The sequence below is a fragment of the Botrytis cinerea genome, chromosome 12 (genome assembly GCF_000143535.2).
Source record: "Botrytis cinerea B05.10 chromosome 12, complete sequence".
NCBI lineage: Eukaryota > Fungi > Ascomycota > Leotiomycetes > Helotiales > Sclerotiniaceae > Botrytis > Botrytis cinerea.
The window spans coordinates 1951273-1963838 of NC_037321.1; the positions used below are offsets into that span (position 1 = coordinate 1951273).

A 12566-nucleotide genomic window follows, 5' to 3' on the forward strand; every position below is an offset into this window, starting at 1 on the left:
GTTGATAATATTGTGGGTTCTTTTGTCGTCGAATTTTCCTTCATTGTCGAAAAATGGAAAGTCAATGATCTGGCTGCATTTATGGCCAATTACATCATAGTAGGGGACAAAATCTCTATTACTATGCTTGCAAGTCTCAAGCATAGTTTCAGATCTTGAGAAGTCTTCATCTAAAGAAGTTTGATTTAAATACCCATTCGGATATACCCATCATTTTTATATACACCATGCTGCTGATATTCAGAGCTTCACGTGACATGATGATTCAATAGACATCTCTCTCATGATTCAAAATCTCCTCACCATTCAGGCGGTCTCATATTATTTGTATCTCGACTTATGTCACTTTACTCAATTCGTTTTCATCATCAGTACCAAATTATTACACCCATCAAAAGTTTTCATTCTTCTCAAACCAGGTGATTTACATAAACCATAGGTTGATGGGTGAAATTTCCTTGTCAAAATAAAAGCAAGCAGGATTTCAAGAATGATATTACGGGCCTATCAACTTTGAAGTAAATGCAGTAAGATCAAGACTTTTCCGGATAATCCCATTCATGGTTTGTATTTTCCCCCTTAAATGGCGCACAAGTGGCACGTACGATAATACCAACCAACATGTTACCAACATATTACCCACATGTGCTTCAAAGGCACAGTAATTTGATGATGATTTATTTGATTATGATGTAAGTATCTTGCATGGTAGTTTTCTGGTTTGCTTTATCTTCTGATCAATTCTTTGTCCTTCTCATTTTCTTGTTTCCTACTCCCCTCTCGATCATCAAGATATCATCTTCAATTCTACATCCAACCTACCATCTCTTAAATCAAGTCCCTCTCAAAAAACTTTCACCATGAAAGCAGTAATTGTCGAAACAGCTGGTAAAGCTATTGTATCCAACATCCCCGAACCAGCTCTAAAGCCCGATTTTGTTAAAGTCAAAACTGTTGCAGTAGCCATCAATCCAAGTATGTACACACTTCAAATAACCCTTGAATATTAAGTTAAGCTCAAGACCAGCGGATTTTCATCATGCATCAGGTGTTGCACCCGATGGTCATATACTTGGATGTGATTATTCTGGTATAGTTGAAGAAGTAGGACCTGAATGTAAAAATTCAGATTTGAAAAAAGGAGATCGTATTTGTGGACCTTGTCATGGTGGGAATACTGTTGGTAGCTTTCTCTTATTTTTACCCCTATTCTCTTCACACCTCTCTTCACACCTCTCTTCACACCTCTCAATATCCCTCATATTTATCCCTCTCTCAACACACATCATAAAAATACTAATTCTCAATAGAATGACAAAGAAAGTGGTACCTTTGCCGAAGCTATTTTTGCACCAGATGGTATCTTTACCAAGATTCCAGACAGCATGTCATTCGAAGATGCAGCAACAATTGGTGTAGCAATCTTAAGTACAGGTCAAGCTCTTTATATGAATTTGAATCTTCCACTTCCTACTGAACCTAGCAAAACTCCATTTCCGATATTGATTTATGGAGGAAGTACAACCTGTGGAGCTATGGCAATTCAATTTGCCAAATTGTATGTTCCTTCTTTGAATTGTGTTCCCCCTCGAATTTCCCATGATTTTCATTCGAAAGGACAGTCAAACCCTAAGATACAAGACTCAACTAACAAAATTAGATCTGGTCTCACAGTCATAACAGCTTGCAGTCCCTCCAATTTCGATTATGTCAAATCACTCGGCGCAGATGCCGTTTTCGATTACCACTCTCCCACTTGTGGAGCTGACATTCGAGCGTACACCAACTCATCTCTTCACTACATTTACGATTGCATATGCTCTGAATCTACATTCGCCATCTGTGCCGCGGCGTTCCCCGAGAAAGGATCTTTTACCGGGGAATTGAAATTGATTGGGGTACTTCCCGTGGATACATTTGCGAGAAAGAATGAGGAAAATGTTGATGCCAAAGCTTTCTTAGCATACACGGCGTTTGGGAAAGCTTTCTCAAAGTTTGGCTTGGATATCCCGTTTTATCCAGAGCACTATGAATTTGCAGTTCGATTTTGGAAGATGAGTGCAAAGTTACTGGAGGAGGGGAAGATAAAGAATCAACCTGCTATTGTGAGACCGGGAGGATTAAAAGGAGTCATTGATGGGTAAGTGATTTACTTTATTTTGTCGAAAGATAAATCTAGATCTATGCTAACTGGAGTTTAGTATGTTGGAGGTATCGGAAGGGAAAGTTAGTGCGGGAAAATTGGTCTATAGAATTGATGAAACCCCAACGGATGAAGAATTGGAGAAGATGGATAATGAGGAGGGACAAGAGATTAAAGGACCTGATCTTTACAAATCTCAATGGATGAAGTAATTGATGATTAGAGTGTTCAGGTTATGTCACATGTCACGTCACCTGATCTTATTCTTTATTGAGAAAGATAATAGGCTTCGTGGCTTCCATCTCTTTTTGATTCACATTAAGCAAGTTATCTTGCCAATTAACATATCAATTCAGATCTCAATTCAAATCTCAATTCAAATTCTATATACATTGATCGATCAACTTTTGATAACTCCGTGTCTAATTCATTCATAGTTAAAAAAAGATAGGATTTTTCATCACGAGGAGAATATCACAACAACCATCACAACATCAATCATCACAACATCATCACTCATCCCCCTAACCAGAACCTATACCATAACAGGACCAATAACTGAACCTTCAACCTCACCATTCCTATACCTTCTTCCTGCTACCCCAAGAATACCTTCTCCACCAACCGCTAATATACCTAATTTATCCCCCGCCATGATATCCCCAATCACTGCTGGTTCATGTGCCAACCCCCCAAAGAACTTCCCCTCATTCCCAGTATTGCCATGTAGTATTACTGGCAATTTTGGCATTCTCTCAGCCGCACCTCTAGTCAAAAATATCACCGAAAGAGAATTCAATGTGGTGGTCCATGTACGACTAAATGCACTACGTATACCCAGGTACAATAATGATAATGTAAGGTAGGCGATTAAGATACTGACAATGATGATGACGGGTAAGGGAAGGTGTGGACGTTTGACTACTTTCCCCATTTCGGTGAATAAAGGATGGGCAGGATCAATCACGGTATTTTCCGCTGCGACTTCCCATGCAGTTTTGGTGGCGAGAAATGTCGAAATTCGGAGACTGTTTTCAAGGTAATTTGGATTGGCTGCAAATCGACTGAGATAAGATGCGTAAGATCTAATCATGTTAGTAATTCTCTGATACTTGGGTAGAGATTCGATGGTTAATTACTCATTCTGATTTATCGATCTCGTAAATTTGCTGAGCGGCCATTGTATGTTAAGGCGTTGATCAATCCCGCCATATTCATCTGTCATACTGCTCCAATCTGGAAATAATGCTAGAGCGGAACTCAAGAGAGGACCATGATAGTCAAGTAACATGCGATTGATGGTACTGTATCGACCAACTCGTGGATTACTTTCATTGAATATTGTTCGAGGGGTTTCTTCACTAAATCCATGTCAACTTCAACATCTTATCATCTGTGATATAATCAATACCTTTCTATCGCCCCAAAGATAGGAAAGTCGGCAGGTAACAGAGGACCAGCACGATTGTTACCGTATGTCGGAAGATTGAAATACCCAAATGTGGTCTCTGCAATACACCTGTACGTACTTAGTCAAAACAATAACATCGAATGCATTTGAGAAGAGAATTACTTTTGTGTGTAATTTTTCAAAGATTCAATTTCAGTGGGTTCATAACCAATATCTTTCATGGACCAACCAATGTCAAGATACAACAATTCTTCGATAGTTTGGAGAGTCCTATTCACCGACCATGGAAAAGCAAATTTATTTCCTGGCACACAGACATTCAAACTCAATCCACTGATAGCATAGCCAGCATATTCAATATACATGGAATTATCTACAGTGTTTAAATTGATCGAAGTAGTCCATGGCGAAATACCTGGACAGACTGTTGGAAACTGGCGTTGTGGAATGATGAAACATGTGATGGATGTGTTCATTCGAAGACCGGTAGAATTATACATCCCGTTGTTATAAGTATTATGTTGAATCGCATACCATGATGTTGAAGAATTTGATAATCTTTGTTGGAGACCGGCTGAGATATCAGCAGATGGACTTTCATTTGAATGTGAGATGGAAGAGTTTGATGGATTCCATAAATTCGGTTGAATATCATTCGGATTGGTGTCAACCAAAGCCGTGCTCAGAGCTCCTTGATATCCATGTGAAGTGTACAAATCGTAAAGACTTTGTTCGCCGTTGAGGAGTGGATAACTATAGCGATACATGGAATCAAAGTAATTTTTAGATGGATATTGAGGATTCGGTACGTAGATATCAAAAACCTGAAGAGAACCTTGCTGGATGGGGTAAATCAATATTGCTAAAAGGGTTATTAAATCTTCTCAATCTATTATCGAAGAGAAAGGACTTACCCGATATACAAAGACTACAAGCATATAATAGATAGCTTGATTTAATAGATCGCATCTCCTTTCTAGTCACACACTTCCAAAGCGTTGGGATGCTAAGCCAACTTTCATCGGCAATAGCAAGTATCTGACTCAATGTGTATCCTGGTTTGGAAATCTGTCGCTGTGTGAGAATGACAGCAGCTCTTGAGAGAATAGTCGATAGAACAATTAGTACAAAGAGGGAACAAATTGAGATTAATACTTGGAAAGCTTTCAACCATCTTTCATTCGATTGGAAATCGTATTTCCTGGTCGCAGCTGTAACCTCGTATGAATAGTTCGAACCAAAAGGTTTATAACAGGTGTGAAGGAGTCCCTGTTAGTTACATTCAATTGTGAGATATTCCAACGACACTACTTGACTTGGAGAACTCACAATCCATTGCAATAGGATCAAGGTCGAAAATACTAATGACAACCAAAGCCCACCAAAATCCCTTGCCAAAGTATGACTTTTGACTTGCGAGACTTCGGGAGAAATTGTGTAGGCAGGAGGATTTTCATGATGAAGTGATGAATGAAAGTCATGATCGAACCCATCCAAGGTGCGCTCGGGTATCCGAACAGCAGCGATGTTGTGTGAAATTGAAGATGGTTCTCTAGTTGATGAAGTCGCATGATCTTGATCTCTATCGAAGCTTCTCCGACTATCCCCCATCGAAGAAACAGGAGAAGTAGAATGAGTTTCTCGTTCAGGAAGAGAACTTAATTCATATTGAAGATTTGCCATAGTTGGATTTCTACGACGACGATGATGTTAAGGAATATCCATCTGCCAAAAAAGAATGAGCCTTGGTAAATTGTTTGATTGTGCTGGAAGAGAAAACAGGTACCAAGGAGAATAATCGTTTCGAGATAGCTTACGGCACAGGTGCAGGAAAAGCGATGCAATCAATTTTATCGTAATCTATGCATTTACCCGCGATCCTTGAATCGGCTTACATGACAGTTCCCTCGATGATTATTGATTCGCCAACCTCATGAAGGTTCTTATTGCACGGCCAAGTTCGACTGTATTTCGAAGCCTTACTCTAATGCATGATAACAACTGATCGCTTGATTGGATAAGTATTTGGAATTACTCTCAGAACTCCGCCGGTTCTTCAATTAGTAAGACTGTGAGAAGTATTCTGACCTAAAGCAGAGATGGCCATCAAAATCGAGGGTTTCTGGTCGTTTTATCTATCGATACATACCTTTCTCTCCGAAAATGAAGTTCCAGTCTATTTGCGAACATTACCAAATACCTTGAAAGAATAATATACGTATCAATTCCTAGAGGTGGAACAGTATGAAGAATATACATATACCTACTCATCAACCCAGTCTCGCCAGTGTGAGCTGACAGATCATGTACACTAGACTCGTCACATGACTCTATTCTCATTTAGGACATTTTGAAACGCATTAATAATTTCGTGGATCGACAATCTCACTGATGGGGTAGGCATTTACGCATTCACCAAAATTATGGCTTGTGATGTCATCTTCCATAGAATAAGTTTCTGAAGACTTCATGCATGAAGTGCAAAGGCTGTAAACCAAACATATGAATTTTGCTCTAGGGTAAACGAAACCAATAGAGCAGACGAGCTCTATAAAATAAGATAAGAAGAATTATATGATTGCTCCCCATCAAGTAACTAAATCCGAGTTACTGACTCTCTCGTCTGCTCATCTTCCGCCGCGTCGAATCCACCTCCATCAAGAAATGATTACACAAGGAAACGCAGACTCAAATATCGGCCACCAGGGAATAATTGGAATTGAATAACCTTGATTCAGTTTCCTTGAATGAAGTAATGGAGTCGAATTAGAGTTTGTAATTCCGAACTTTAGTGTTAAATCTCTCCACTCATATTCGGCTATTCAGATGACCTCAAGACCTCAACTATAGCATTGGCCAAATTTCCAGTCTTCCAGATATCGTTGTGAGTTCCTCTCAATTGATTTTTGAGATTTTTCACCACTACTCCTCCCTTAATACCCTGCACATTCTTCACCATAACATCAATTTGTATCTCATCAACCAATTCATCATTTGGTGAAGTAGCAAAAGCAAGAATCTTTCCACTTTTTTCAAATTCGTCAAAGTTGGAGAATCTCGCTGGTGAAACTGCATCCCAGAGTTGCTCATCAGACCCGAATGCTTCGGTGAGAAATTCATTGTATGCAGGATGAGGATTCGTATCACGAAGGTATCGTAAATCGTAGATTCCAGCTACTCCAAGAACATATCGTGGAAGTTTGAAATTCAAATCCTCATCTGGTATGCCACAAGAATGCAAATATTCTTTCCCCTTTGCAATTTCCATTGATAGCGTTGCACCACATGAATGGCCAACTAGTAGATATTGATCCCCCATGGAGTGTTTAGATTGTAAGTAGGATAGTGCAGAACATATATCTTGTATGTGATCAGGATGCTTAGCATTACGATATTCGTGTTTCGGAACTGACGAAGAATCTTGAGGAAAAGATGGATGAGAAGATAGACGGTAATTGATGGATACAAATGAGGCGATCTTGGATTCAATAGATGAAGATACAAGATAATTGATCGTTGGAATGAAAGAAGAGGATGTCACAAGTGGATCCCGCCACGCTCCTCCGTGAATGTAACTGTAAAGATGTTAGAATGGTGGAAAGGGATATATCACGTGATGCAAACATAAAGTGTGACAGATTCGGGAGTTTTTACATTACCCAAATCTTAGATGAGGTTGTGGAAGGTTCTCCAATGACTCCCGTGAGAGGCTTATCATCTTTGCTATGTCTTGCAGTAAAGATACTCAAAGTTTGCAAGTCATGCTCTTGTGCGTATTTGACATCTTCTCTTAGAAAATCGACTTGAGCGTTCAGTGCTGAATCATCTGAAACAGACATTGTGACTTTGAGTTTTTGGATCCTAGGACGTGATGTTATGAATTTAGGAATATCGTCCAAAAGTAATGCAACTCATCACCAATAATAAAGCTGTAATGACGAAAAGTGTGATATACTAGCAAGGGCCGCGGGAATCGATTTGGTAACACGCTAACGGCTCGGAAGCGGAATGTCTTACATAAGTCATGATAAAGTTCCGGTGTTCCAAGAATTCGCCCATTAATCCCATCTTCAAAAAGTCAAGCTATCTACACAACACGGAAGCGGAAGCGGAAACCATTCAGCTAAGTTGTATCTACGAATCATTCCTATCTTGACGATAATTAAGTGAGGGGTTTCATCCCAATCCAAGATGTTGCAGCCTTTGCGTTTAACCAATTTGGAACTGCACCAGCTATATCCATCATATGTAAGATCTGTGGTGATGCAGTAGGGAAGTTATAAAGAGAGTCAAGGTAAAACCCTCTTATGTTTTCATTTTTGGTCAAACAAAGCCTTCATCTTGTCATTTGGTTTCGAATATATCAATATTCGTGAGTTTGTTTTATCGAGATCAATCTCATCTTATAGTCTTCAATATCTCGGTCAACATTTTGGCGTCAATCAACATTAGCTCAATGGCGAATTCTTGGAGAGAATTGGATATCGGTGTGATTGGCGGTGGAATAGGTATGCATAAATCCATCCGGATTGGTTGATAATAGCTAATAAAATAGGTGGTCTCGCTGCTGCAACAAGTTTACGACAAGCCGGACATCGAGTCACAATATATGAACGAGCGGATTTCGCTGGAGAAGTTGGTGCTTCTATATCTTGTGCGGCGAATGGCACAAAATGGCTCGAGGATTGGGGTGTCAATATCTCAATTGGACGACCTGTGGTTCTAGAAAAACTTATATCGCATGATTGGAAAACTGGAGAGGTTCAAAATGTCTATGATTTGGCCGACTACAAGAGTAGATGGGGATACGTTTATAATATGTTTCACAGAGTCAACATGCATGAGATGTTGATGGACTCTGCTACAGGGTCAAATCATTCCGGCATCCCAGCAATCTTAAAATGCAATCACAAATGCGCCGAGATCGATCATGAACAAGGTGTGGTTACATTTGAGAATGGTCTAACAGTCAAACATGATTTGATTATTGGCGCAGATGGTATTGGGTCACAAGTACGCAAAACTCTAGGAATTGTGCCGGATCGAGAATTATCTACATCTACATGTTTACATTGTATCATTGAAACAAAAGATGCAAGGAGATTAGGACTTCGAGATCTATCGCCGAATAGTGCTATCGAATTTTGGGGTGGGCAAGGAATTCACAAGATTGTATTTTCACCATGTCGAGATGGAGAAGTTCATTCATTCTATTGTTTCTTTCCAACAAACGAAAGTCCTCATGCCGGCGAAGGATGGAATATAAATCTTTCCGTTGAGGATATTCTCAGACCATTTCCTGACCTCGATCCGGAACTTCTTGCATTATTCAAGAACTCAACTGACGTAAAACCATGGAGATTATTTGTTCATCAACCATATCCATATTGGCAAAAGGGTACTACTTGCATTCTCGGTGATGCAGCACATCCTATGCTTCCAGATCAAAGTCAAGGGGCATGCCAGGCTTTAGAAGATGCCGCTGCATTGGGTATAATTTATGGAAGGAAATATGGATTTGCCAATTCAAAAGCAACCATTAGCGAGGGGTTAAAGTTGTATGAACAAATTCGTAAGCCTAGAGCTTCTCGAGTGCAAGCGGCTAGTGCTCGTGCTAGGGTAAATATTAATGAACGGATCGGATTTTCATCGAATACCAACAACCCTAATTACAAAGTATTGGATGAAAAGAAGAAATTGACAATTGAGGAGATGAATGAATATGATATGGGTTTGGATATCGAGAGACATGCTTCGGGTACACAACCAGAAGTCGAGATGAGGGCTAGCTTATAGGCTCAAGTACTTGCTGTTCTGGGTTTCGGGGGTAGTATATCGAGGAGTATATCAAGGAGTTATCAAGGAGTTATCAGGGAGTCATCAAGGAGTCATCAAGGACCACATTAAGGAGTTACCAAGGACAAGGACTCATCAAGGACTCATCAAGGACTCATCAAGACCCTTAATTTCTGGATATTTTAGATGGCATAATTCACACTATATTAAAAGTTCTATAATTACCACGTAAATTTTGTATTGAATGCTACATTCTCACCTACTCGGGTAGGTAAGGAGGATGATCCGAACAACATCCGTTCTCCGCCGGGAACCCCTGCTCCTTCATCTGACCTTAATCCGGTTAGTAACATAATTATGACTACTACTAGTGCATCCATTGCATTGACTTCTTTATCAATAAACTAACTTTTATCCCACTCACGCATTTCAATTAATAAATAAACATCATGATAGATGAACGACCTCAACCTCTTTGCACATTTCATCGAAAGTGCTTCAATGTCAGAACGTCCTGCAAAACGTATTCGCCAAGCATGTGAGCCATGTCGGTAAGTAATAGTTCTTTTCATTTGGATAAAGGGATGGCGAGTGTGAGGAGTGGGGAATTGAAGAACTTGAATATATAAAATTGGTTTGACTGATGAACAACTGGGAAAAGGCGCAAGAAAACGAGATGTCCGGGTGAAAAACCAATATGCTCTCACTGTGCGAGATTAAGACAAAATTGCTATTATGCCGATGATGGTTCAAATCATGTCAATGAGAGAACCTCAATTGAGAGAACTCCATTACCCACACCGACTAGGATACAAGAGAAGAGCCACGTGAGATCAAGTGATATAAACTTGGTAAGTCACAAGTGTAGGACTTTCATTATGAATATCAGCACTTACAGGATCTACTAGGAAGATAGATTGAAATCAGTTGAAGCTCAACTTGCAGAGGTCCTTTCCAACCAAGTAGCTATGAGTAGGAGTGCGTCAAGACACATGTCAAATTCCCCTGTTTTATCACAATTGGGACAGACCATGAGGACACCAAATGTTTTCAGGCTATCGAGTAGGTGAGAAGTTTCAATGCAGTGATTTATACGATTATTATATTGACCAAATTGAAGCAAGCTCCCACCATATGAGGCAGTCATAAGCATTGCAAAAACTTACCTATTATATTGCGATTGCCAACCACTTCCTGTATTCTGTCGGAATAGATTTGTTGAAACAATCAACGAACGTGATCCAGAAGTAATTTTCTCAATCCTAGCTTTGGCAATACGATTTTCGGATGATGATATTTTCCGGGATAATCAATCGGAACTCATTACGGGATACGTAGAGGCAGCTCAATCAATTATCTCGGCCAGAATATTTGGAGGTCGAATAGAACTCTCAACACTACAATCTTTATGCCTTCTTAGTTTAGTAGACTTTACTAGTATGTATGATACGTCGAAAAATGCAACCTCGCTAACACTCTCTTAGATGGAAATACACGACAAGCAAGTGTACATAGTAGTCTAGCCATGAGTTTAGCCCATAATGCTGGTCTCACGACGGAAACTCATGCACCCTTATCTGACTCGTTACGTGAAGAACGCCGACGATGTTTTTGGAGTTTATTCCTCCTCAAAAAATTACATGGCGCGGAGTTTAGTGTTATAGATTTCGCAGGCGAAGATAACTTTCCATGGTATCCAGAAACCACTGGCAAGCCATTAAATCACGGCCAGTTTACGCATGGAGAAACACCCGACCTTTCATCTCCGGAGTTTGCTATATCTGATACCCAAGATAAAGGTGTCGTTGCTTATGCCATTCAACTCAGTGAAGTGTGGTTTAAGATTACCCGGTACGCGAGAAGACGTGGAAATCCAAGCACTTTACCCCCTTGGTCTCCTCAATCAGACTACGCATTAATAATGGCTCAGCAAATGGACTTTGAGACCCGCACCTCACAAATTCATCGCTTCAAATCAGCCAAATTCTCCCAAAGAACTTCCGAAGAATTACATGCCAGTCGAGATTATTGGGGCCCTTGGTTGTTTATTCAATTTTTGTATCACACAAACCTTTGCCTGTTAAATAATCCACTCTTGTTGTCACTCCGATTGAAACATCTCAAATCTGCGATTCCAGAGATATTCTTACAACACATTTCAGATTTGATCTCGTCACATGCCAGTTGGGTCATTAGATATATTGATATGTTGGAAGTTAAATCTTTCAAGGTCTCGGATCCATTTCTTGCTCATTGTGTAGCGATCATTGCAACAATATATTTACAAGAATGTTTTGCCGAAGATCCAATTGTGCGACAAGAAAAACGAGACAACTTTGATAAATGTTTGAAATTCATACGAGATTTTAAAGAGTGGCCTCACGTTGCGCGAATGGTAGGTTAATCATCCTCGAGACTCTTGTTTTGCTGCTAAAATTGACTTAGGCGGAAAAACTTCAACATCTTTGTGATACCGTTTCATCAACTTATCCAAATCCTGATGCACCACCACAAACCCCTAACCGTAATCTTCTCATTGATCTAGGTCAATTTTGGGAAATTCTAGAATACTCTTCCTCGAGTGAAATCCCCGCACTGGCTCGTCGTCTTTTCGGACCATCCTTATACTCGGCATCAATTCCTGCTACTCATGAAATGAGCCATGCTTCATCCCTTCCAGAACCTACTCGGGTTGATAGACAAGATTTTGAAGGATCTGGTCCTAATTCTGTCAATACAAGTGTGGTGAATTTAGGAAATGGGGTCGCAGATCAAGAACAAGAATTTGTTCAACCGCCATTTCATTATTCTGATGATGAGTTGGCAGTTTTGGCGGAAAGTTTCTTTCATCAACGGAGTGATGGACGGGGTGATGGAATAGGCCATATGGAAGATTGGTGGAGTACTGGGAATTTTGGTTGAGTCTTTTGACTTGTTATGATGGGAATAAATTTGCGGGACTGTAAAAGTGTTATGTCACTTGCAAATAATATTACAAAAATTGAAGAAATATTTTGAAATTCCCACTCACCGAGAAAGATGTGAGTGTTAAAAATGTTTGTTGGGATAAGTATCATGATTCCTTTTGATGCTGAAAGATTAAGGGATACAAGTGACTTCCTATTTCGTGGTAAATACGGAACTCTCATGATGATGAGGGTAGGAACAACAAAGATAGTATAGAGATGTGAAATCCGTTAGTAACGAATCAATTGC

The 12566-nt window shown here is 39.8% G+C and overlaps 5 protein-coding genes across 5 annotated transcripts; 3 read left to right on the top strand and 2 right to left on the bottom strand.

Moving 5' to 3' along the window:
* Nucleotides 1–782: 782 nt before the first annotated feature.
* Nucleotides 783–2505, top strand: BCIN_12g05640 (hypothetical protein). Its single transcript, XM_024696526.1, has 5 exons — nt 783–975; nt 1028–1179; nt 1311–1558; nt 1661–2140; nt 2202–2505. The coding sequence occupies exons 1-5, from the start codon at nt 861–863 to the stop codon at nt 2353–2355; spliced, it is 1149 nt and encodes a 382-aa protein (XP_024552337.1). The 5' UTR covers nt 783–860; the 3' UTR covers nt 2356–2505.
* Nucleotides 2506–2551: 46 nt separating this feature from the next.
* On the bottom strand, nt 2552–5321 carry BCIN_12g05650 (hypothetical protein). Its single transcript, XM_024696527.1, has 6 exons — nt 4884–5321; nt 4469–4823; nt 3717–4416; nt 3555–3662; nt 3283–3504; nt 2552–3228 (listed from the first exon to the last, which is right to left on the bottom strand). The coding sequence occupies exons 1-6, from the start codon at nt 5235–5237 to the stop codon at nt 2679–2681; spliced, it is 2289 nt and encodes a 762-aa protein (XP_024552338.1). The 5' UTR covers nt 5238–5321; the 3' UTR covers nt 2552–2678.
* A 721-nt stretch (nt 5322–6042) lies between these two features.
* On the bottom strand, nt 6043–7451 carry BCIN_12g05660 (hypothetical protein). Its single transcript, XM_024696528.1, has 2 exons — nt 7209–7451; nt 6043–7129 (listed from the first exon to the last, which is right to left on the bottom strand). Exons 1-2 carry the CDS (start codon nt 7391–7393, stop codon nt 6373–6375), a joined length of 942 nt encoding a protein of 313 aa, XP_024552339.1. The 5' UTR covers nt 7394–7451; the 3' UTR covers nt 6043–6372.
* A 185-nt stretch (nt 7452–7636) lies between these two features.
* On the top strand, nt 7637–9551 carry BCIN_12g05670 (hypothetical protein). The gene is made up of 2 exons (XM_024696529.1): nt 7637–8062; nt 8110–9551. The coding sequence occupies exons 1-2, from the start codon at nt 8011–8013 to the stop codon at nt 9348–9350; spliced, it is 1293 nt and encodes a 430-aa protein (XP_024552340.1). The 5' UTR covers nt 7637–8010; the 3' UTR covers nt 9351–9551.
* Nucleotides 9552–9774: 223 nt separating this feature from the next.
* On the top strand, nt 9775–12376 carry BCIN_12g05680 (hypothetical protein). Its single transcript, XM_024696530.1, has 6 exons — nt 9775–9901; nt 10012–10201; nt 10259–10416; nt 10471–10787; nt 10835–11745; nt 11796–12376. Exons 1-6 carry the CDS (start codon nt 9807–9809, stop codon nt 12270–12272), a joined length of 2148 nt encoding a protein of 715 aa, XP_024552341.1. The 5' UTR covers nt 9775–9806; the 3' UTR covers nt 12273–12376.
* Nucleotides 12377–12566: the final 190 nt, after the last annotated feature.

What these genes read in the sequence shown, in the direction of transcription:
- BCIN_12g05640 (XM_024696526.1), top strand. Translation starts at nt 861, where the DNA reads ATGAAAGCAGTAATTGTCGAAACAGCTGGTAAAGCTATTGTATCCAAC. An exon ending in TGCAGTAGCCATCAATCCAA is followed by an intron (nt 976 to 1,027) that starts GTATGTACACAC and finishes GCTCAAGACCAG; the next exon opens with CGGATTTTCATCATGCATCA. An exon ending in TTAAAAGGAGTCATTGATGG is followed by an intron (nt 2,141 to 2,201) that starts GTAAGTGATTTA and finishes ACTGGAGTTTAG; the next exon opens with TATGTTGGAGGTATCGGAAG.
- BCIN_12g05650 (XM_024696527.1), bottom strand. Translation starts at nt 5,237, where the DNA reads ATGGCAAATCTTCAATATGAATTAAGTTCTCTTCCTGAACGAGAAACT. An exon ending in ATCTTTGGGGCGATAGAAAG is followed by an intron (nt 3,505 to 3,554) that starts GTATTGATTATA and finishes ACATGGATTTAG; the next exon opens with TGAAGAAACCCCTCGAACAA. An exon ending in AGATCGATAAATCAGAATGA is followed by an intron (nt 3,229 to 3,282) that starts GTAATTAACCAT and finishes TAACATGATTAG; the next exon opens with ATCTTACGCATCTTATCTCA.
- BCIN_12g05660 (XM_024696528.1), bottom strand. Translation starts at nt 7,393, where the DNA reads ATGTCTGTTTCAGATGATTCAGCACTGAACGCTCAAGTCGATTTTCTA. An exon ending in TCATCTAAGATTTGGGTAAT is followed by an intron (nt 7,130 to 7,208) that starts GTAAAAACTCCC and finishes ACATCTTTACAG; the next exon opens with TTACATTCACGGAGGAGCGT.
- BCIN_12g05670 (XM_024696529.1), top strand. Translation starts at nt 8,011, where the DNA reads ATGGCGAATTCTTGGAGAGAATTGGATATCGGTGTGATTGGCGGTGGA. An exon ending in TGTGATTGGCGGTGGAATAG is followed by an intron (nt 8,063 to 8,109) that starts GTATGCATAAAT and finishes CTAATAAAATAG; the next exon opens with GTGGTCTCGCTGCTGCAACA.
- BCIN_12g05680 (XM_024696530.1), top strand. Translation starts at nt 9,807, where the DNA reads ATGAACGACCTCAACCTCTTTGCACATTTCATCGAAAGTGCTTCAATG. An exon ending in GTTTTCAGGCTATCGAGTAG is followed by an intron (nt 10,417 to 10,470) that starts GTGAGAAGTTTC and finishes ACCAAATTGAAG; the next exon opens with CAAGCTCCCACCATATGAGG. An exon ending in GGCCTCACGTTGCGCGAATG is followed by an intron (nt 11,746 to 11,795) that starts GTAGGTTAATCA and finishes AAATTGACTTAG; the next exon opens with GCGGAAAAACTTCAACATCT.